The following is a 25550-nucleotide window of genomic DNA, read 5'->3' on the forward strand; positions in this document are numbered from 1 at the left end:
GGGGATGCCTAGACTCCACAGTCCCAGAGTACAAAGGAATATTCAAGCATCATGGTCATTGAAAATTGAAAAGATAGTATCTTGAGAGTACTGGATGATCCAGTGTCAGTAGGTATAGCAAACTCCCAATAGCTGAACCCTAGTTAGACTGTTTTGACCACCTTTTTCTCTTCTCCATCTCCTGTGTTGTACCTTAACCCCAGGGTCCTGACTCAGAAAGTTGTACTTACAATTTCTTTTCTAAGATAATCTTTCCTCTTTCTTTTTTTTTGGCACTGGGGTTTGAACCCAGGGATGCTTTATCACTAAACTACATTCCTACCTCTTTTCATTTTTAATTTTGAGACAGGGTCTCACTAAGTTAGTTAGGGCCTCACTAAATTGCTGAGGCTGACCTGGAACTTGTGATCCTCCTGCCTTGGCCTCCCAGTTGCTGGGGTTGCAGGCATGTGTCACTATACACAGCTACTTCTTTCATTTCTAAGTGAGAAACTGCAGAAAGAACCTAGAGCCCCATGGGTAAAACCTAGTCCCCAAACAAGATTATTGGAAACACAAAGAAGCTGGTCTTTCTGTTTACTATTTATGCTATGAAATGGAGAGCCTACTGACCATCGATTGGACTTCTCCCATTGGGTGATGGGGATGGGAAACCTTACATACAATCAGAGCAGAATTTTTGAATGTCCTTCAAAGACCAAATGAATACTATTTTAAGTTTGTTTGGGATTTTGTTTCTTTTAAAACTGTGTTAATTTATCTGATGCTATTTATTGTTATAATAATTCCTAAACCAATCTAATCTTGAGGACCTTAGTGTTATAATAGGATCTAGAGCTGAATGACTAACTACAAAGATTGCTTGATGATTTCTCTGCAATGTTATTTGCTCACTTGTTCTTCTTCTCTGTTGATAAGGAGAAAGTAGTCTGCCGCACCTGTGGCACAGGGAATCCTGCTCACCTGAGATACTGTGTCACCTGTGAGGGGACTCTGCCTTCAGCACAAGAGGTAGGTTGACTGTATGTGCCAATCCTATATTTGGGAGCTACTAAATGTTTGATATTGATGTTAATAGTTTAATCTGCAGTGGGGTAAGAAGGCTCCTTCACCCAAAAAAACCTTCTCATGGTAAACTAAAAGCAACACTGCTATTTGTGCAGAGGACTTTATTATTTATCAATACATACTTGTTCTCAAAGTCTCAAAGAGAATTCAGCAAAATCTACAGTTTCCTAAGAACTTTGCAAGGTCAGCTGGCCGTAGCACGTGGGGGAAATGGACCCATCCACATTTTAAGTACGTATGTCTCTGTTGACTATCTAGATGCAAATACTGCTTTTAGAAATTAGGAACATTATAGCCCCATTTCTTAGGTTTCCTGCCAGCCTATTTTGGGTGTTGAAATGAAAGAATAAGAGAATATGCAACTTAAATACCATTAATGGTTTCAGTTTAGATGATTTATTTTACGTTCATAAAATGTTTTTGATGAGATTCCAGGTGACTCTTGCTCTGGCCTACCAAGAAGAAATTGGCATTTAATAGCCAACCTAGAGGAAAAAAACTTGCTTCATTTGGGCTACTATATGTATTTTCAACTGTGGGGTTTGTTCTCATCTTAAAGAGGTTCCCTGGGAAACTAGACAATATGCGATGATTACTGTGATTAACATGATTAGCATCAAAGGGAGTATGTTAGTTCCCTAGAGATGCCAGATCAGACCACAAACCATTTCCAGTTCTGGAGGCCAGAAGTCTGAAACTGAGGAGCAAGTCCTGGAGAAAGAACTGTTTCAGCCCTCTATCGTAGCTTCTTGTAACCTCAAGCTTCCTGACTCCTAGATACATCCCTCCAGCTCCTGCCTTTGCTATCACATGATGTTCTCCCTGTATCCCTCCACATTGCTTCCTCTGTGTGTCTGCCTCTATGTCATGATTTCCCCTTTTTATAAGGACACTAGTCATACTGGAATAGGGCCCACATTAATGACCACATTTTAACTTGATGACTTCTGTAAAAATATTCTGAGGTATTTATATAAGGACCTCAACATATATTTTTCTCAAGAGACAATGGAAGCAGTGGACAAGATACCTGTGGTGTGCGTGCATGTGTGTGTGTGTGTGTGTGTGTGTGTTTTCTGGGGATTGAACACTGGGCATCACAAACGCTAGGCAAGTGCTCTACCACTGAGCTATATCCCCCACCCTGGACAAGATAGCTCATGAGGTTGTATCTAATCACTTGACAGTCTTAAGACCTTGATTTGAAGGAACTTTGTTTCTAGATTTATTGAGCTAGATTTATTGTGCAATAAAATTCACCTATTTAATTGTAGAGTTTGATGGATATTGGTAATTATATATAGTCACTTCAACTACCACCACGAGGAAGACATTGAACAGTTCATTTACCATAAAAAGTTTTTATCATGCCTCTTTGGAGTTGAGCCCCACCCCCCACAGTCACTAATCCCAGAAACTGCCCATTTCTTTTGACATTACAATTTTGCCTTTTATAAAAATTTGTAGTTTTTTTGTATTTAATTTCTTTCACTTAGACTGTTTTTGAGATTTGTTCATGGTGTTGCATATATTAGTATTTTTTAAAATATTTTTTAAAAATTTTGATCATTGAATAGCATTCCTCGATATGGTTATACACTATTAATTGATCACTCATAGGTGCTTGTGCTGTTTTCAGTTTCAGAATATTATGAATAATGCTACATTCACATAAAAGTCTTCGTGTGAACCTAGTTTTTTTTTTCTCTTGGATAAATACCTATGAAATATTTCATAATTTTATGAAATAATGCTTCATACTGTTGTCCAAGATGACTACACACTTTACATTCCTCCCAACAATATACAAAAGTTCCTTCCAGTTTCTCTGCATAAACACCAACACTTGATATTAATTGGGCATTTATTTCATGATAGTCCCTTTTTAAAAAAAATTTTAGTTATAAATAAACACACAGTATCTTTATTTATTTTTATGTGGTACTAAGGATCAAACCCAGTGCCTCACAGATGCTAGGCAAACGCTCTGCCACTGAGCCACAACCCCAGCCCATGATAGTCCCTTTTTATCATTTTAATGTCTATAGGCTCTATAGTGATCTCTCATGCCTGATATTTGTAATTTATATATGTGTGTTCTCTCTCCTTTTTTTTTTTTTTTAAGAGAGAGAGAATTTTTTTTTAATATCTAGTTTTTAGTTTTCGGCAGACACAACATCTTTGTTTGTATGTGGTGCTGAGTATTGAACCTGGGCCACACACATGCCAGGCCAGCGCGCTACCGCTTGAGCCACATCCCCAGCCCCCTTTATTCTTTTTCTGTCTGTTTGGCTACAGATTTGTAAATTTTGTTGATTTTTTTTCCTAAGAATCAGGTTCTGGTTCATTGATTTTTTTCTGTTGTTTTGCATTCTGTTTTTCATTTTGTTTTTCTATTATTTCTTTTTCTTGGGATTAATTTGTTCTTTTCTCATTTCTGAAAGTGAGAACTCAGATGATTAATTCCATATTTTTTCTCTTTTAAAACACAAGCTACAGATTTCTAAGAACTTCTCCAGCAGCGTTCACAAATGTACTTATGTTGTACTTTCACAATAATTTAGTTCAAAATTTTCTAATTTTTGTATGATTTCTTCTTTGACCTATGACTCATTTATAAGGTGATTATTTAATTCTCAAATTAACTTTTCCTAATTATTGTACTTTATTGATGTAAAATTTAATTATATTGTGGTCAGAGAAGACATTCTATATGATTTCATTTTTTTAAATTAACGAGATTCATTTTATGCCCGGCATATGATTTAACTTAAAAAACATACAAGGTGCGCTTGAAAATAATGTGTGTCCTATCATTGTTGGGATAGTATTCTCTAAATATCAATTAATTATAAGTGGATTATTGTATAGATCTTATGTTATTTTTATACTTTTGTCTAGTTCTTCTAGCGAATATTGAAAAAGGAGTATCGAAACCTTCAACTACAGGAAGCGAAAGACCTTTACACTGAAAACTGTAGAACATTGATGAAACAATTTGAAGATGACACAAATAAATGGATAAACATCCTATGATTGTGATTGGAAAATTTAATATTGTTAAAATGTTCATACTAAAGATTTGAGATGGCATTCAGGCATGGTGGCACATGCATATAATCCTACTGAGGCAGGAGGCTCACAAGTTTGAGCCCAACTTCAGCAACTTAGCGAGATCCTGTCTCAAAGTTAAAAATAAAATGGGTTAGGAATGTAGCTCAGTGGTTAAGGGTACCTAGGTTCAATCCCCAATAACAAAAAAAAAAAAAAAAGAAAGAAAGATTCAAAATGGCAAATAGGGGAAAGGCTGCATTTCTGTTTGCTCTGTGACTTTGGATTCAAGCAGCTAGAGTACTTCTTTCTGAGCTGCTGGGAATCTACAAGGATGCTACCAGTTTATCAGGTAGAAACTAAACCCAACCAAGAGATAGTGCATCTTATTCCACACACAAATTAATCATACTCAAACTTCAGCAATGCTTTAATACAAAAAACAGAAAAGACAAACTAACAACCAGGCTCCAGCTAGGAACAGCTGGGCGGGGGGTACTCAGGTCCCACTCAGGGACACCTACTCAAATAGAAAAATCAGAATTAACACCAAAATTATGGATATCACACCTAAAAGTTGTCTCAATCTAGATCAATCTAGGACACTTTGGCAAAAGAAGGCTGTGCCCTAAAAGGCTCACACATAAGAGTGGAGGAGAAATCCATCCCAACAGATGCATAAAATCCAACACAGGAATAAGGAGATAAAGATATTGAAAAAGAACAAAACAGAAATCTTGGAAATGAGAGATACAATAAATCAAATAAAATGTTCAGCTCAACATCTTAATAGAGTAGACCATACTGAAGACAGAATATTAAAACTGTAAGACCAAGTGGCTGACCTTGAAGATGCAGACAGTATGAAAGAAGATAAAATAAGTAACCATGATCGGCATACAAAAGAACTATAGGACAACAATAATAAATCAAATTTAAGAATCATTGGAATTGAAGAAGGTTGTGAGATGCAGGCTTGTAGCATGGATAACCTCTTCAGGGAAATAATAACAAAAATTTTCGAACCTTGAAAATGAGATGAACATCCAGATACAGAAATGCAAATAGACAAGATCAAAAAAGAACTTTTCCATGACATATTACAATTAAAATATCTAACACATAGAACAAATATAGAATTTTTTAATATTTATTTTTTAGTTGTAGGTCACAATACCTTTATTTATTTATCTTTTAAAAAAATTTAGATGAGTAGACCTTTATTTTATTCATTTACTTATACATGGTGCTGAGAATCAAACCCATTGCCTCACACATGCTAGGCAAGCGCTCCACCACTGAGCCCCAGCCCCAGGCTCTATTTATTTATCTTTATGTGGTGCTGAGGATCGAACCCAGGGCCTCACACATGCTAGGCGAGCACTCTACCACTGAACCACAACCCTAGCACAAACATAGAATTTTTAAAGTCTCAATAGAAAAATGTCAGGCCATATTTAGTGCAAGCCCATCAGATTACTTCTGATTACTTCTCAGACAAACTAAAAAATCCGGGAGAGTTTGGAATGATGTCTTCCATGCTCTGAAAGAAATAACTGTCAACTAAGGTTGCTGTATCCATAAACTATCCTTCAGAATTGAAAAACCTTCCAAGATAAGCAGAAACTAAAGAATTTATGACCACTAAGCTGGCACTACAGACAGTACTTCATATAGAAGACATAAAAAACACTCAAGAGCTCACAAATAGACCAATATCATTTGAAGAGCAGCTAAGCAAACAAAAGAACCAAATTAAACATTAGAAATAAAGTAAAAGGTATTAAACATCTCTATAATAATTTTGAATGTAAATAGACTCAACTCCTAGTTAAAAGAAATAGGCTGGCAGAATTGATTTAAAAACCAGACCCAACTATATGTTGTTTGTAAGAGATTCACCTTATAGCAAAGTAATCTACAGGCTGAAAGTGAAAGGAAGGAAATTAATATACCCCAGCCAACAGAGTCTAAAAACAAGCAAGAGTAACTACTCTTATATTCAACAAAGCAGACCTCAAACCAAAATTAATCTGAAGAGAGAAAAAAGATCACTTTATAACAGTAAAGAGAATTATCCAACAAGAAGATATAACAATAGTAAATATTTATGCTCCAAAACATTGGTATACCTACGTATATAAAAGAGACATTATTTGAATTAAAGATTCAGACTGACCCCAGTACAGTAATACCAGGTGCTTTCAACACACCTTTCTCACCAATAGATAGGTCATCCAAATATTGAACTGAGTAAAGACTCTTCAGACCTAAAAAATATTATAAACTAAATGAACATAACAGATTCTATAGAATATTTGATGAGAGAATAGCTGAATACACTTTCTTCTCAGCTGCTTGTGGAACCTTCTCCAAAGTAGACCACATTTTAGGCCACAAAGCAACTCTTAGAAAATACCAAAAATTATATAATTTCTTGCACCTTAGTAGAATGAAAATTAGAAATCAATACCAAAAAAACCTATAGAAACTACATAAATGATACAGTGTTGAGTGATGAATGCAGAGAAATGTTAAAATTTTAAAATTCTCATGAAAATAATGATACAATATGCCAGAACCTTGGGAACACTCTGAAGGCAGTTAAAGTGTATAGGTATGATTGGCTACCTAATAAAATAAAAAAGATTCCCAATAATCTAATGAGGCAACTCAAGGCCCTTGAAAAACAAGAACCAATTCCAACTCCAAAGCCAGTAAAAGGAAGGAAATAATTAAGATTAGAGCCAAAATCAATGAAATAAGAGAATTTTTAAAGAACTACAAAGGATCAATGAAATGAAGAGTTGATTCTTCAAAAAGATAAACAAGATCAATAAGCCCTTTGTCAAACTAACAAAAAGAAAAAGACCAAAACTAATAAAATCAGAATGAAAAAGTAGATATCACCACAGGTGCCTCAGAAGTCCAGAGTGTCATGAAAGACTATTTTGAAGTATCATTAAGGACTAAAACTCCAGTAAACTGGAAAACCTAGAAGCAATGGATACATTTCTAGACATATACAGCCTGCCAAAATTGAATCCAGAGGACACGGAAAACCTAAACAGAGAAATAATTAGCAATGAGATAGCAGCAGTAATAAAATGCCACCCAATAAAGAAAAACAAAGAACAAGATGGAGTCTAAGCTGATTCTACCAAGCCTTTAAAGAAAAACTAATACCAGTGTTCCTCAAATTATTGCCAAGAGTTAATAAATAAATGGGAGGGATAGCATCAAATTTAAAAGGTTCTACACAGAAAAGGAAACAAGAATGTGAAGAGAGAAGCTACAGAATTGCTAGCTACTCTTCTGACAGAAGATTAATATACAGACTATATAAAGAACTCAAAAAACTTAACACCAAAAACCAAATAACCCAGTTGATAAATGGACAAAGAACTAAGCAGACACTTCTTAAATAAAGAAATACAAATATTATGAAAAAACTGTTTAACATCATTAGCAATTAGGAAAATGCAAATCAGAACTACACTGATAATAGTAGCCATCAAGAATACAAAAATAATATGCTGGAGAGGATATGGAGAAAAAGGAACACTTTTACACTATTAGTTGGATTGTAAATTAGCCACTATAGAAATCTGTATGGATGTTCCTCAAAACACTAGGAATGGAACCACCATATGGCCAGTTATACCACTCCTCAGTATTTATCCTAAGGAATTAAAAGTCAGCATACTATAATGATATATACCCATGTTTACAACAGCACAACCCACAGTAGCCCAACTATGGAACCAGTTTAGGTAGTGTCAATGGATGAATGAATAAAGATAAATGGTGTATGATGAAGTTTTATTAAGCCATAAAGAAGAGTGAAATTATGTCATTTACAGGAAAATGGATGGAACTTGAAAACATTATGTTAAGCAAAATAAGCCAAATTCAGAAAATCAAGGACCATATGTTTTCTTTCATATGTGGAATTTAGGAACAAAGAAAAGAAAGTTTGGGGGGAATATCTTATGAGAATCAATGGGAAATCAGTAAAGGAAATAGACCAGGGGAGGGAAGAAGGAAGAGGAAGGGGAAATACTGGGGGCTGTTATTGTCCAAATATGTTATAATATTTGTGCATGTACAAATATGTAACAAAGAGTCCCACCATTATGTACAACTATAATGCATCAATAAAAAAAATGTGGAAAAAATGTTCATACTACCCAGAGCAATCTACAGATTCAGTACAATTCCTATCAAAATCCCAATGACATTTTTCACAGGACTAGGCAAAACAATATTAAAATTCATGTGGAACTACAAAAGACCCAGAATAGCCAAAGCAATCTTGAGCAAAAAGATAAAAGCCTGATTTATTGCAAACCTATAGCGAATCAAAACATCATGTTACTGCCATAGAAACAGACACATTCATCAATGGAACAGAATATAAAACTCAGAAAAATAAATCATGCATTTGATTAAGTTGCTAAGAATACACATTGAGGAATGAGCAGTCTCTTCAATAAGTGGATAGCCACATGCAGAAGAATGAAGCTAGACCCTTATCTCATATATGTATAACAAATCAACTCAAAGTAGGTTAAAGACTTAAGCATAAAATTTGAAACTGAAAAACTTTTAGGAGAAAACTTCAAGACATTGGTCTGGGCAATGATTTTTTTTTTTTTAATATGACCCCAAAGTACAGAAAAAAAAAAAAAAAGACCAATGGGATTATATCGAACTAAGAAGCTTCTGCACTCAAGGGAGTCAATCAGCAGAATGAAGAGACAGTCTACCAGATGGGAGAAAATATTTGCAAATCACATGTCCAATAAGAAAGAGGATAATATTCAAAATATGTAAGGAACTCAAATCAATGGTAAGAAAACAAACAATCTGATTAAAAAAAAATTGGAAAAGGACCTGGGCAGATGCTTCTCAGGAGACATACAAATGACCAACAGGCATACAAAAAAGAAATGTTCAACATCATTAATCATCAGAGAAATGTAAATTAAAACTACCACGAGATACTACCTCATGCCTGTTAGAACAGCGATTATTAAAAAAAAAAAAGACAAAAATTAGCAAGTATTGGCAAGGATAGGAGAAAAGGGAATCCTTGCACACTGTTGATGGAAATGTAAATTAGTACAACTGTTATGGAAAGCAGTATGGGTGGTCCTCAAAAAATTAATAAAGCTACCATATGATCCAGTAAGCCCACTGCTGGATATTTCTCCAAAGGAAGTTAAGCCATTATGACAAAAAGATAAATGTCTGTACTCCTGTGTTCATTCAGCCTTAGTCATAATTGCCAAGACATGGACTCAACCTCTATCAGCAGATAATGAAAATGTGATATATATAAACAATGAAGTACTGTTCAGTCTTAGAACAAGAAAGAAATTCTGTCATCTACAAAAAATAGATGAACTTGAAGGGCATTGTGTTAGGTGATATAATCCAGGCACAAAAAGACATACTGAATGATCTCAGATGTGAAGTGTAAAAACATAAACTTGTAAGAACCAAGAGTAAAATGGTTACCCAGAGATTGGGAGATGTGGGTTTGGGGAGATGTTATTCAAAGGCAATGTTTTAGTTAGGAGGAATAAATTCAAGAGATCTATTATAGTTGTTGTAATTATGATTAGTAACAATATATTATATATTTGGAACTTGCTAAAAGACTAAATTTTAAGTGGTCTCACCTCAAAAAAAAAAGTATGTGAGGTAATACATTTTAAGTGGCTTGATTTAACCCTTCCACAATTGATATATCAAGGTATCATGTCATATACTATATATATATAAAATATATATATTTTTATATATATATAAAATATATATAAAATTTTAACATTTCAATTAAAATATTTAAAAAGAGGGATGGGGACATAGCTCAGTTGGTAGAGTGCTTGCCTTGCATGCAAGGTCCTGGGTTCAGTTCCCAGCACCAGAAAAAAAATTAAATTTAAAAATGCTCCCATGGAAGAAAGACCTCCTCCAACTATGCTCCTGACCCAATTTTTCCATCATATACTTTGTTAGGCTGTAAGATTGGTTACAAGATTTCAATATCATATAGGTTCATTTCCCTCTCCTCTCTTCCTTTGTGATTGAGATATATATGTTATGTTTTATATATAGCATATATGTTATGTGTAACATATATGCACATATCATATATGTGTATGCATGTGTAATACCTATATACATTATAAATCCTATGAAAATGTTATGATTTCCCACCCATTCCTGTGTGTATTTGGTATGAATCTACCTGCTTTTGTTCATTCTTCATTACCTTCATGTATTATGAGCAGATTTTATAGTTGTGTGTTCTTACTCCATTATCAGAATCTATGTACTTAAAAAATATTATTTCTATTACATGTTTTTTTTTTTTTTACAAAACTGAGGATGGTATGAGCTGGTGAGTTTTATTAGAAAACACATATTCCCCAATCAGATCTCATGTAGTTTTAGGATAACCTTTTGTTGATAGTTGTCTGGTAATGTGGTTTCAAACTTTATATCATTCTTCTATCATTAAAATATATCATATAATTTTCTAAAACACCAAATAATAATAGTGAGGTTGGGAAAGCATAAAAATGGAAAATATTCATGGAATCACCCTAGGAATGATCTTGCTGATAGATTTAAATAAATTTCCAATCAAAAGATTTATTTTCTAAGACATTCTTTCCTCAGGTCTTCTGGACTTCTTATGTAAATGGAAAAATAATTTAATTTGATTTTCTAAACTATCCATGATATAGTTGTTTCTGGGTCTCTTCTATCAGCAAAATTGTTTTAGGAACAAACCCAAAATTGACTTTGTTTTAAAAATTGTATTTCTACCTTAGTGGTTTATTGGAATTTAGATGTCAGAAAAATAGTATTTATTGCAGTGCCATAGAAGCAAAAATGCATATTCAATCTGATAGCTTTATGTTTTTTCTTTGTTCAGCAGCGTTAATACGATGTGGTAAGATAACTTTTCTTTTTTTATAGCAATGTTCTATAAAAATCCACTCAAACGTAAATGCATTTCAATGAAAGGTCTGAAGCCTTTGTGTTTTGAAGCCCTGGTTGATAAGATTTATATCAAAACTTTAGCTGGGCGTGTAGTGGCACATGCCTGTAATCCCAGTGACTCAGGAGGCTGAAACAAGAAGATCGAAAGCTTGACGCCAGCCTCAGCATTTTAACAAGGCCCTAAGCAACTTAGGGAGAACCTATCTCAAAATTAAAAGGGCTGAGGATTTGGCTCAGTGGTTAAGTGCTCCTGGATTCATTCAATCTATAGTACAACAAAACAAACAAACAAACAAAAAACAATCTCAACACCACAAAGATGATTGAAATGTAAGGTCTGAAGTGAAAGTTTGCAAGGCATTTCTCCTTTGATTTACATGAAGGAGTCTCTCTAATTGCATAGAAATGAGGATAAACATACATAAAAGGGTTTCTTTTCTCAGATCTCTGAGTGTTAGGGGCTGGTGTAATCTTTCTCTGGAAAGTTTCTGTTTTAGGATAAGAGTGCCCTGAAGCGACTCAGGATCTATCTGGGCAAATAAAGTTAACTGAAATTTCTTTCTTTGAGGGAAAACTATCTTTAGAAAATATTTTCCCTGATATGCACATTCCTAGTATTATATATGGACTATGAGCCAGCACATGGGTTCAGTTACCAATTGAATCAATTATTCATTGAGTCAATAACTATTTGAATAACTTTCATGTACCAAGGTATCAGGTATCATGCTAGTGGGAAAAAATTGTGAAATTATTGTCCCTTCTCTTAAAAAAAAAAAATCAGAGTCTAATGAAAGCAAGATGGAATGGCAGAAAGATAACACAGAGAATTTCACCCTATGCTAAGCATTCTTATATATATTTATTTGCCATTAATCATCTGAAACCCCCTATAGACCTGGGAGGAAGCTGTGGTATTGATGGGGCTGGGTGAAGTCCTGGGTAAAAGTCAGATTTCAGAATCAGGTGGCCTGGTTCAAATCATGGATCTTACCCCTTTGTGCCCTAGTTTCCCATCTCTGTAAAATTGGGACAGTGATAACACCGATCACTGTGGGTTAATGGGAGAGTACAGGAGCAGTACAATGTCCACATAATTAGTAGGTGATCAGATAGCTGTTCCTGTTACTATTATCCCAATTTGGGAAGTGAGAAAATCTACATGGCACTAGTGAGTAAGAAACAGGAGCAAAAATTCCAATCTAGGTCTACCTAAAAGACTCTTAGAAATTCTCATAAAATCATTCTGTCTCCTTCTCCAAAATAAAGCAATTCTTTTCAGGTGTCACATGTGGAAAATAAATCCGCATCTCTCTATGGAAACCAGAAGGCCAAAGGATAGAAGATAAACCTCAGACTTGGCACCTTCGGTAGCTTAGTTCTCTGTATACACTCTCTTGGTCAATGATGGGCTTGCTGCCTTTGATATTATAGATACTGAGGGGTATCAAGATGTGGGAGGCACCAGTTTCATCAACTTTCTGTGATCCCCAGGAAGGAATGTGTGCTTTTTGAGCTAATTTATTAGTTGGTAAAGTGCACCATAATTTTACCCTTTGGGGTAAAAAATGCTCTATTTGGAGGATTTGCATTATTTGGGGGATTTATTCTTTTTGGATTGGGAGGAGGAACTGAAGAATATAGTACTGATCCTGCCTGTAAATGCTGTTTTTTCACCAGTCGATATGCAATGGAGATAAAACTCCTCCTCCACCCACCCAGAAAGGAGACACCATTTCCTGCTTCTGTGGTCGCCAGAATGTCTGCGAGGCGTCCTTCTGTGACTGGTGTGGAGCCACAGTGGGTATTTTTAAAACTGACCTTCTTCAGGTTGAGCATCCCTCCACCAACCTAGAAAGAGCCTCTTCTCTCACAGCTTCACTTCTTTTTTTAAAATATTTTTTAGTTGTTGAAGGACCTTTATTGTATTCATTTATTTTTATGTGGTGCTGAGAATTGAACCCAGTGCCTCACACATACGAGGCAAACGCTCTACCACTGAGCCACAACCCCAGCCCAATCACTTCTTCTTTATAGCAAACTTTATATCATTCTCCCATCATGAAATTATGCCATATAAATTATACATAAAAAAATTTTAAAGATAGAAATCAGAGATTCTCTTGTAATGAGACAGAGATTTTTTAAAAAATGGAGATACAAATAAGAGATTTTCTTATATTAAGAATTCTGTCTAATTGCCGTTTTGATTTACATTCCTTTGAGGTTAAACCTTTTCCACTCATTTATTAACTATTGACTGCTCTTTGATGAATTGTTTGTCTACCTCTTAAACAAGACATTCAAAATTATTTATGTATTTATTTAATTAAATATTGCATGCAAATAATAAAAAAGGTTGGAGTGAAGAGTTAGTTCCCTTCATATCTCAGTCTGCAGTTTTTCTCCCTACAGAATTGCTGTTATCCAGTTTCTAAGGAGTTCTTTTAGCTAGTCAGTGCACATATAACTGGTGCTTACTAAGAACACTGATCTATTTCTTTCACCTAGCAATGTATCTTGTTGGCACCTCATTATTCTTTCCAATAGCTTCATAATATTCCATTGTCTGTACATACTGTCATATATTTAGGGCATCCCTTATTGCTGGACACTTAGGTTATTTCCAGTTTTATCTTCTAAAATCATAGTGATGCAGGAGATGGCCTGGAATAGATTTCCTTGAGTACTTGTTCATCTATAGGATAAATTCTAAAAGGTAGATTTGCTAAGTCAGAAGGTATAGGCACATACTATACCAGTGGCTAGAGGTTGTATGGTATGAGAGTAAATTATAAGTCTAATGTTGTAAAATATTTCCTATCCCTAGCTTAGAATTCCTGCTACTCACTCTGTTTGCCCTAAATGTGGAGCCAGCAATCATCTGTCTGCCCGATTCTGTGGCTCCTGTGGAATTTATGTGAAGTCCATGGCAAGATTCAGCTGGGACAGCAGCCTAGCAACAGTTGCTGGAGCACCTCACCCTTTTTCTGAGGTAAGGCCTCTGTAGTAAGAACTGGTGTACTTCAACCTGTGAATTAACCCAGGAAGAGAGCCAGTATTAGACCTTTCACATGAACTTGTAAAGAAATGCAATCAACTAGGATTTAAGCACTCAGATGATTTGTTTAAAAATCAAAGATCAAAATATGTAACATAGAGGGCTGGGGATGTGGCTCAAGCGGTAGCGAGCTCGCCTGGCATGCGTGCGGCCCAGGTTCGATCCTCAGCACCACATACCAACAAAGATGTTGTGTCCGCCAAGAACTAAAAATAAAAAAAAATATTTAAAAAAAAAATATGCAACATAGATAAAGGTCTAATAGCATTTGTAAGGCAGTAGGCGTAATGCCACAAGGGAGAAATGGATTTCATATACATTGGATAGAATGTACTTCTCTTGAATTTTTGTGGTAGTATTCAGAGAACCTTTCTCTCTACTTTTGTATTATATTTCAGAAAACTTAGATCAAGCTTGTAAGATTGTTTTTGCCATTTATAACATCTGGGCTTTTTTTTTTTTTTTTTTTTTTTTTTTGTGGTGCTGGGGATTAAACCCAGGGCCTTGTGCATACAGGGCAAGCATTCTGTCAACTGAGCTGTATCTCCAGCCCCCCTGGGCATGTTTTGACAAAAATCTCATATGGTTATTTTCAGAAGCAATTAAGGTCTAATAATTGGTTCTTATTAGCCTTTATAAATTTCTCTAAGCTAGGTGAAGACTTTCCAGGTTTCTTCTCATCTCTTTATTTTAAAAAACTGATAATTTTTAGAGAGAATGCACATGCACTCAGCACTTTGAATATAGTTTTAGGGAGTTCATCACCTTTGTAAGCCAGATTGAAAGATTAAAAGATCCTGGGACATCCCCCCAGCCCATTTGACACCTTTGTGTAAATGAAACAAAGATGTTCTTTTCTAAAGGCTCTTGACTACCATTAGGCATTTTCTTCTCGCCCTCTACCAGAAAAATTGTTGTAATAAATATACAAATGTATGTCATCCACCAGTGAATGGTAACCTTTCTGATGCAATGACTTTGTGCATTGTACAACCTGTACAACACTGTCAGGTTCCTAAATAGGAGAGTGCATCAGAGAAAGTGTTTGTGCCTAGTAGTTGAGTATGTCGAGATGAGTATTGAAGGTAATGTTCCATTGATTTGTAGAGCTAAGAGTATAGATATTTTTCATGCCCTTAGCAAGACAGGAAACATTCTTTAATTTTCTGAATTTGAGACAATAAATGGTCAAGGAGATTGAGTGGTTTCATGGACCAGGCTGAGAACTTCTAGAAAGACAGAAACAAGTACGATATGACAAGGGCTAGTAAAAACCCCTTAGTTCAAAAAAAGACATACTTTTCATTTGGATGAGAATATTTTCTATAAGTAAAATGGATATAGGGATTTGATTAAATTATATTCTAATTTTTTTTATATATGTTTTTTGCCTTGCTCATAGCACCGATCTGCCTGGCAGCCCCTAAATGTTCCTTTGCCCAGATCTGACCCTGAGGCAAAGAAGGAGATGGGCACACAGACGGTTGGCCTGTTCTACCCATCTGGCAGGCTGCTAGCAAAGAAGGAGCTGGAAATGGTTTCTCAACAGCAGAGACAAGAGAAGAGGAGTGACCACAAGCCTCCCCTCACAGCCATCAGCCCAGGAAGGGGTGAGGGGAAGCATGCTTTCTTCTGGTCAGCAGGAAACTCATTCTTTATCTGAAAGAGTGTTTCCTCTTTTTTGTTTCCTCTCCCTTTTAGTTTATTTTCATGTATAAAAAGTAAGTTCCTTCATTCTTCTTTTTTCAAGTAATTTTTTTTGTATGAATAATATCTCTTTCTTAAACTTTGAGTACTCTTCTATTTGTAACTCATAGCCCTGTTCCCAGTTCATCACTCACATGGTACATGTGGATTCCTTCTATTGTGTTCTGTTTGTCTGCATTGTTATTATGATCTGCCATTATCTCTTTATTTATTATGGTAAAATTTACATAATATAAAATTCACCATTTAACCATTTTAAAGTGTATAATTCAGTACACAGAAGCTTATAACCAACATCATTATCTATTTCCAGAAAATTTTCATCACTCCAAAAGTAAACCCTGTATTCTTTAAGTAGACACTCCCCTCATCCTCTCTCCCAAGTGCCCACCAACCATTAATCTTCTCTTCATGGATTTGTCTATTCTGGACATTTCATATAAATGGAAGCATAAATATATGGTCTCTTGTGTCTGGATTTTTTACTTACTGTAATATTTTCACAGTTCTTTTGTGTTTTGTAGCATGTTTCAGTACTCTATTCATTGTTATGATTGAATAATACTTTATCATATGGATGATATGACATTTTGTTTATCCATTCATTGGTTGATGGATATTTGAGTTGTTTTCACTTTTGGGCTCTTAGGACTAATGTTGCTGTGAACATTTGTTTTTCTGTGGATACAATTGTTGGGTCACATGGTAACATTATATTGAACTTATAGAGGAACTTTATAGGACAATTTTCCATCATGGCTACATGATTTTATATTCTGACCAACAGTGTGTTAAGGTTCTGTTTTTCTTTACATCTTTGTCAACACTTGTTATTATCTAACTTTTTCATTATAACCATTCTAGTGGGTAGAAAGTGATACATCATTATAATTTTTAAAAAATTTATAGTTGTAGATGGACAGCATCTACAACTTTATTTTTTTATTTTTTTGTTTATTTTTTTTATGTGGTGCTAAGAATCGAACCCAGTGCCTCACACATGCTAGGCAAGCACTGTGCCACTGAGCCCCCAGCCCCATCATTATAGTTTTAATTAACATTTCCTTGAACTCAGTCTTTCTTTTCCTTTCTTTTCCTTCCTTCCTTTCCATGTGTTTGTATGTGTGTATACTGAGGATTTAACCCAGGGGCACTCTTTCACTCCATTGTACCCCCAACTTCTTTTTATTTTTTATTTTGAGTCAGGGTCTCACTAAATTGCCAAAACTCCCATTGAACCTGTGATCATTCTACCTCAGTGTCCTAAGACTCTAGAATTACAGGCATGTGCCCCACACCCTACTCTGGATTTTGTTTTTATTGCACTGGTCTGGTCTCATGTCTATTCGTATACCAGAACCACGTTATTGATTACTGTTTCTCTGTAATTACTTTTTTTTTTTTCCTTTTTTCTTCTTTCTGCACTGTGGATTGAACCCAGGGCCCTGAATCTGCTAGGCAAGCATTCTACCTCTGAGCTACATCTCCAGCCCTTTGTTTTGACATTAGGAAGTATGAGTCCTCTGACTTTGTTCTTCTTTTCAAGATTGTTTTGTCTTTGAGTCTTTGAGGAATAAACTTACCATTTCTACAAAGAACCCAGCTGGAGTCCTGATAGGAATTGGTATCTTATATTGATATCTTTTTAATTTTGTCTTCATCTCTCTCTTTTTTTTTTTTTTGTAATGGAGTTGGAACTCAGGAGCACTTAACCACTTAGTCACATCCCCAGCCCTTTTCATATTTTATTTTGAGACAGGGTCTCGCTAAGTTACTTGGGCCTTTCTAAGTTGCTGAGGCTGGCCTTGAACTTGAGATCCTCCTGCCTTAGCCTCCCAAGCAACTAGGATTACAGATGAACATTACCACATACAGTTAATATTAAGTCTTTTGATTCATGAACATGGGAGGTCTTTCCACCTATTTAGATCTTCTTTAATTTCCTTCAGTTTTGTTTTGTAGATTTCAGGACATAAGTATCATACCTCATTCATTAACTCTTTATTCCTAAGTATTTGTTGTTTTGATGCTATTGTAAATGGAATTATTTTCCTAATTTCATTTTTGTATTTTTTATTGCATATATAGAAATACAATTGATTTTTAAATTTTAATCTTGTTTATATCTTCTAATCTTGCTGAACTTTTTCTTATTATTTATAATAGTTTTCAGTGAGCTCCCTAGTACTATATCTTCATCTGCATAATATTTTTCATTTCAGTACAGTTGGTTGTAATGTCCCCTACTTCATTTCTGATTTTTGCAATTTGAGACATCTCTCTTTTCCTTAGTCAGTCTAATCAATTTTGTTGGTTCTTTTCAAGAATCAATTTTTGAAACTTTGCTAATTGTTTTTCTATTCTGTATTTCACTAAATGACACTGATACATGTTAGGTAAGTGCTCTATCACAGATCCACTTCTCCAGCCCTTTTAAAAAATTTTATTTTGATACAGGGTCTCACTAAGTTGTCCAGTGTGGCCTCAAACTTGTGATCCTCCTGCCTCAGTCTCCCAAGTAGCTAGGATTACAGGTGTGTGTCACCATGCCCAGCTTCTAATTTCATCTTGTAGTATAAGAAGATGTTTTGGATGATGTCTATCTTTTAAATCTGTAGAGACTCCATATGGTCTAATATAGAGTGTATTCCAACAATGTTTTATATGTAATTTTTTCTTTGAGTAGTTTGAATATGTTATCCCATTATCTTCTGGCATTCATGATTTATGTTTAAAAATCTTCTGTTATTATACTGAGGGCCCTTGTATATGATAAGTCCCTTCTTTTCTGTTTTCAAGATCTTCTTTGTCTTTGTTCTTCAACAGTTTGATAATGTGTCTTTCTGTGAATCTTTCTGAGTTGATCTCACTTGGAGTTTTTGAGTATCTCAAATGTCTAAGTTCATGTCCATCAAATTTGGGAAGTATTTGGCCATCATATCCTCAAATATTTTTTTCTGCCTCTTACTCTGACTCTATTCCTGGGAGTCTCATTATGCATATGTTGGTGTGCTTAATAGTTTCTCACAGGTCTCAGGTTCTGTTTATTTTTCTTAATGTTTTTTTTTCTGTGTACTTTCTTTTGTTTAATATCAATTGATCTATTTTTTTCCTTTTGTTGATTATTTCTTATGCCAGTTCAAAGCTATTGTTGAACTTCATTGGTAAATTTTTTATTTCAGTTATTGTACTTTTCTGCTACCCAATTTCCATTAGGTTCTTTTATATAATTTCTATCTGCTTATTTATATTCTTGATTTCATGAAGCATTACTATTACCCTGTTATTAATTTTACCCCAAACCAGTTCTTTTTTCCCTCTGAGAATTGTGGAACCAGTAACAAGACCAAGTGCTGATTGAAAGAGAAGGAAGGTTACTCTTGTCCAAGAATAGGAGAAGCAGGGAGAAAGCCTCACAGATCAGCTTCTCCACTCATTGGGAGTAAGGAACCTATAAACACAGGGTAAAAGAAATAAGGGGGGGTAGCCTAATCAAAGGGAGGATATCCATGTCTTTTCCGGGAATAAGTAGAAAATTTCTAGGAATTCAGGTATCATGTCTTTTTACTCCTTTTGTGGTTCTTTTTTTTTTTTTATATATAATTGGGTCTTGCATTTTTATACAGTTTGATAATTTTTGCCTTTTATTTTTTTTATTATTATTTTTTTAATTTTTTATTTTTTTATTGGTTGTTCACAACATTACAAAGCTCTTGACATATCATATTTCATACATTAGATTGAAGTGGGTTATGAACTCCCAATTTTACCCCAAATGCAGATTGCAGAATCACGTCGATTACACATCCTTTTGTGGTTCTTTATGGTAGTTATCATGACAGTTATCAAGAATTATGGTGTTGGGAGAGCGTCAGTTAGCATGAGATGGTATTATGATTTAGATGGAGGGTGTCTGGTGGTCACTCTGGTAGCCATCTTAGATTCAACCAGTTTTAGCCAGCTCACCTGAAGAACTGATGTCCTCAGAGATAAACTAGATAAGCATTGAACGTGTTTGTAATAGCTACTCTGAAGTTTTTGTAAAATCTCCAACATCTGGATGCTATCACAGGTAGTTTCTGTTGCCTGCTTTTTTCCTTGTGTTTGGGTTGGAGTTTCCTGTTTCTTTTCACGTCTTGTAATTTTTTGTTAGAACTGGACATTTTAGGTAACATGATATCAACTCACTCAATTAACCTCCCTTCCAGCCTTGTTTGTTTAATGACTAACTAGATCATTTTAGTGAACTTTATTTCATACTTATTGTATGAAGCCTCTGATGTTGGTCTTTGGAGAAGGTAAGCCCTGGCATGTACCCTTTCATTCTAGGATGATGGTGGTTTTGGCAAGGCCCTCCCTGACTATCTTTTTTCCCTGACCACAGCCAGCCCATTAAGCTTCACTTACTACTGCTGTCTTATTGCTGTATTGTTTATAGCTATGCCCTAGGGCATAAATTTCTCCATAGACTAATCTAATCCAATTTGGGATCCTTTTCAGGGAGTTTCCATGGTCAGTATTTAAATATTTTTGTGTGGCCTTAGAAGATTCTTCTTAGCTGTTTATAACCCTGGTTCTAGTGAATCTACCAGTCTTCTGCAATTGCTTTTTTGCCATCCTCTGCCTTTTTTCTTTCTTTTTTTTTTTTTTTTTTGAGATGGGTCTTTGAAGTTGGCCTTGAACTTATGACCCTCATTTTTTTTGAGAGCAGCCTTAGGATTGAACTTTCCTACACTTTGTTGCAAATAAAGTCATTTCCTTGCTTTAGAGGCTAAGCACTCAGCAGAGAAAGTGTACCAATGTAGCTTTTGGTCAGGGGACTTAACCTCTACCAAAATAGGACCTGGGATGAATGGACCAGGAATAGGTTATCAGGACCTGTGTTCTCAGTGTTTCAGACTCAAGGTAGAGCTCCCAGCCCATGGGAGGTGAGTGGGCAGAAAGAGGGAGCCCCCATCTCTTGACTAGACTTGCGCAGGACTTAGCCTATGCAATAGGCTGTTGGGGCAGGATGAGAAATACTAAAATCCTGTTCTTCCTGAGAAGATACTGCAGGTTTGACTTGAAGCTCAGAGGTAGGGAGCCCTGTATTCCTGGATATACGTATCTGAAGTGGAATTTCCATCAATCTCATTTAAGAGGAGGTGAAAGGATATGGATCATGGTTCCAACACCACAAAAGTAGTGTTCTGAGTTTTAGTATATTTTCTTTGTTAACTGCTATTTCATTTGCTGTCTGCCTTTAGAACTATTTCCAGAGAATTTAAATTATGATTGTTCTCTTGTTTTGTTTTGTTTAATAGTTTGGGAAGTGAGAGCACTGAACTCAGTGAAGCTGCCATGCCAGAAACTGATCATGCCCAGCTTTCCTCTTGCTCTCTGAATCTTCCTGATTCAGTCTGATTAAGCTCTCATGAACTTGAACTTGGTATCAGTCCTGTGGGAGAGTGTCAGTGGAGATAGCCAGAATGATCACTTATATCCTCTTATCCTCGAGAGGAAGAAGCTATCTCCCTCCCTCTAGAATCTGGATTGGCTTATAACTTGCCCTGGCCAATAGGAAGTGGTAGAAGAGAAACCATGACAGTTCTGGGCCTTAAGTATAAAACTTTCTACTTGTTCTCCAGGAAGCCAGCACCAAATGAGGCAAGATGATGCCACATGGAGAACAGAGGCATCCCAGCTGTGTTAATCAGCCCTGTGACCAAAATACCCATCTAGAATAAATTAGAGGATGAAAAGTTTACTTGGGGTTAATGGTTTTCAGAGATTCAGTCTATGATTGACTAACTCTATTGCTCTGGGCCTGAGGTGAGGCAGAACATCATGGCAGAAGGGCACGGCAGAGAAAACCTCAGCTCATGGCATCTAAGAAGCAGGGGGAGTGGAGAGTGAGAGAGAGGAGTCACAGACAAGATACAGTGCCCAAGGGCACACCCCAGTGACTTGCTTCCTTCAGCCATCCCTCCCTGCACATGTTTACCACTGAGTGGTCCATTCAAATTATTAATGCATCAAATGGATTAATTCACTCATAGGTTAAAGCTCTCATAATCCAATCTTTTCACCTCTGAATATTGCTATGTTGCCTAATGTAAGAGCTCTTTGAGGATATTTTTAGATCTAAACTGTAACACCCACCAACAACCCAGAACAAAGATGCAGACATTTGAGTAAGCATAGACAGCAAACATGAGGCAAGACCCAGCCATCCCAGATGCCCCCTAGTCATTCTGCCATCTTAGCTGAGGTCTCATCCCAAACACCTGCTCCTTGCCCCAGGAAATGGGCCTGTACAGAAAGTGCCACTGCATCCTCACCTGAACATGAGAAACCAGACAGCCTGGCTTATGTGAAATCTCCCAAATTTGAAGTGGTGACACCTAATTCGAATATGTTTTAACCCTATGCCGACTAGAAGGGAACACAGGAAACTTTTAGGAATGATGCAAATGTTCTATATATGACTGGGTTGTATATATTTGCCAAACCCAAACTGTACATTTTAAAAATATTTATGTTGGGGCTGGAGATGTGGCTCAAGCGGTAGCGCGCTCGCCTAGCATGCGTGCGGCCCGGGTTCAATCCTCAGCACCACATACAAAAAAAGATGTTGTGTCCGCCAATAACTAAAAAATAAATATTAAAAAATTCTCTCTCTCCCTCTCTCACTCTCTCTTTAAAAAAAATATTTATGTTATATGTGGGATAGAATAAAAGAAAAAGAAGATGCCTCGGTGACATTCAAGTATGTTCTTTTAAGATTGTATAATATTCAGCTGGGCATGGTGGTTCATGCCTGTAATCCCAGCGATTCAGGAAGCTGAAGCAGGAGGATCACAAGTTTGAAGCTAGCCTCAGCAACTTGGTGAGACCCTAAGCAACTTATAGAATTCCTGTCCCAAAAATAAAAAATAAAAGAGCCTGAGGATGTAGTTCAGTTGTAAAGTGCCCCTGGATTCAATCCCTACTATACACCCCCCTGAAAAAAAGATTCTGAAATATTCGGTGATTAATAATGTATAATAGGAAGCGAGGGAGGATGGAACTTATTCCAGTGCATAGCTGAGGTTCAATAAGAACAAACCATCAGGAGATGGGATGTGGCTCAAGCGGTAGCGCACTCGCCTGGCATGCGTGCGGCCCAGGTTCGATCCTCAGCACCACATACAAACAAAAAAAAAAACAACACAAAGATGTTGTGTCCGCTGAAAACTAAAAAATAAATATTAAAAAAAATTAAAAAGAACAAACCATCACTAAATTTGGCAAAGGAAAATAACCTCATTGAGAATATATAGTCTACATTATCATATCTCTTTCTTAGAAGAAGTATCCATATGGCTGGCTTTCTCTTCTTTTTTAGGATACTGGAGAAGACAATTGGATCACATCTCTGCTCACCTCAGGTCTTATGCTCAGAACAACCCTGAATTCCGAGCCTTGATTGCAGAACCCAGGATGGGAAAGGTGGGTGAGATGAAATTTCCATTCTAGAACATCTATGGGATCAGGCTTCCTTCAGGACTTTGCCTAAAATTGCACCTTGCTTAACTCATTTCCCCTTCCTGCTCTACCTTCCACACCTTCTTACTGTTCTCCCCTATGAGCTCTGCCCTAATAAATCATGTGCACATGAAAATTGTCTCAGGGTTTCTTTCTGGGACACCTGGCTTAAGATAGTATGACTCTGAACATCTCATGCTTAGATGACACAGGCTGTGGCAGGAATTCTAATGCCTAGAGCTAAAAGACCCAGAAAAGTTAAATCCAGCCGGATTGTGCATGTAAATTACATACTGTTCACAATTCACAATAGCTAAACTGTGGAGCCAACCTAGACATCCTTCAGTAGATGAATGGATAAAAAAAATGTGGCATATATACACAATGGAATTTTACTCAGCATTAAAAAAGAACAAAACCATGGCTTTTGCAGGTAAATGGATGGTGTGGAGAAGATTATGCTAAGTAAAATCAGCCAATCCCAAAAAAACAAATGCCAAATGTTTTTTCTGCTATAAGGAGGATGACTCATAGTGGGGTAGGGAGGGAGAGCATAGGAGGAATAGATGAATTCAAGATAGGGAAGAGGGGTGGGAGGGAAAGGGAGGGGGTAGGGGAGTAACAAGGATGGTGGAATGTGATGGTCATCATTATACAAAGTACATGTATGAAGACTTGAATTGAATGTCAATATACTTTATACACAAACAGAAATACAAAAAGCATGGTATTTATGTGTATTAAGAATTGTAATGGGGCTGGGGATGTGGCTCAAGCGGTAGCGCGCTCGCCTGGCATGCGTGCTGCCCAGGTTTGATCCTCAGCACCACATACAAACAACGATGTTGGGTCCGCCGAAAACTAAAAACTAAATATTAAAAATTCTCTCTCTCCCTCTCTCTTCTCTCTCTCTCTCTCTCTCTCTCTCTCTCTCTCTCTCTCTCTCTCTCTCTCTCTCTCTCTTAAAAAAAAAAAAAAGAATTGTAATGCAAAAGAAAAAAAATAACGTCACCTTAGATTAGATAGAAGGAAGTGAAAGGAGGGGAAGGCAGGGAATGTGGGGATAAGAAAAATAGTAGAATGAAACAGACATTATTACTGTATGTATGTATGTGACTGTATGACCAATATGATTCTATAATATGTATACTCAGAAAAATGAGAAATTATATCCCATCTATATATGATACACCAAAGTATATAAGTGCATTCTACTGTCATGTATAATTAATTAAAACAAATTTTAAAAAAAGAAAAAGCCAAAAAAAAATTACATGCTGTTGATATATAACAACAATAGTATCATAAGAGCAAGAGTTAACCATTTAATAGTACACTTCATATCATCATTGTGTTCCTCAGTCCTTGTAACAAACCTGCAAGGGAGGAATCTTACTTTTGAGGTAATTATTTTTAAATGACCACAGATTCTTTGACAGTCTTCCCTTCAAGCACACATCCTTTGAATCTGAGTGAGCTGGTGACTGTTAAACTAATAGACTAGGGTAGAAATGACTCTGTGGGTCTTCTAAGGCTTGGTATTGTAAGGGCATGTGGCTTCCTTTTGTTTGTCACATCCACGTCTTAGACTCCTTCAGTGTGAGAAACCCATGCCGCATAGAGTAGCCACATGTAAGTGGGCCAGTCTACTGCCCCAGATGAAAAGAGTCCTCAAGTTATCCCAGGTCAGAAGCCAAGCCAATAAGTGGCCAGACTAGATGATCATTTATATCTTCCTAGCTGAGGCCTCAGGTGGAACAGAGAGAAGCTATCTCTGCTATGCCCTGTCTGAATCCATGAATATGATAAAGTGGTGGTTGTTGAATAGCACTAAATTTGGGGTAGCTTATAATACTGTGATGAGTACCCAGGACAAGCCTTATGTGAACCTAGGATAACCAAGGCTCAGAGTATTTTGATGATTATCCAAGATGGCCCTGCTGGGTCTCAGGGCATTAAGGTTTGAAATAGGTGTGTCAGATCTCATGCCTCATCCCTTTCTTTGGCATTAGATCACTGTTATAGAGAAAATTCAGTGCAAGGACATTTCCTCTATTAATCACAAAATTAGAAAGAGTCTTTTCAAATCAGACTGTCTACTTCTTTGCTAGCAAATATGCCAACATTGAAACTGTCT

At 36.2% G+C, this 25550-nt stretch overlaps 1 protein-coding gene across 10 annotated transcripts in view; it reads left to right on the forward strand.

Moving 5' to 3' along the window:
• The window catches only part of Dzank1 (double zinc ribbon and ankyrin repeat domains 1), a 75239-nt gene that overhangs the window by 36858 nt on the left and 12831 nt on the right, over positions 1 to 25550 (forward strand). For all 10 annotated transcript variants that reach the window (XR_013439528.1, XM_078051352.1, XM_078051350.1 and 7 more), the window contains 5 exons: positions 919 to 1011; positions 12820 to 12939; positions 13970 to 14134; positions 15603 to 15810; positions 23274 to 23377. Coding sequence is in view for 9 of the 10 variants with exons in the window: in XM_078051352.1 (XP_077907478.1) it covers positions 919 to 1011; positions 12820 to 12939; positions 13970 to 14134; positions 15603 to 15810; positions 23274 to 23377 (690 nt within the window). In the remaining variant the exon portion in view is untranslated. The remainder of the gene's footprint in view (positions 1 to 918; positions 1012 to 12819; positions 12940 to 13969; positions 14135 to 15602; positions 15811 to 23273; positions 23378 to 25550) is intronic.

This window comes from Ictidomys tridecemlineatus, chromosome 5 (assembly GCF_052094955.1).
Source record: "Ictidomys tridecemlineatus isolate mIctTri1 chromosome 5, mIctTri1.hap1, whole genome shotgun sequence".
Taxonomy (NCBI): domain Eukaryota; kingdom Metazoa; phylum Chordata; class Mammalia; order Rodentia; family Sciuridae; genus Ictidomys; species Ictidomys tridecemlineatus.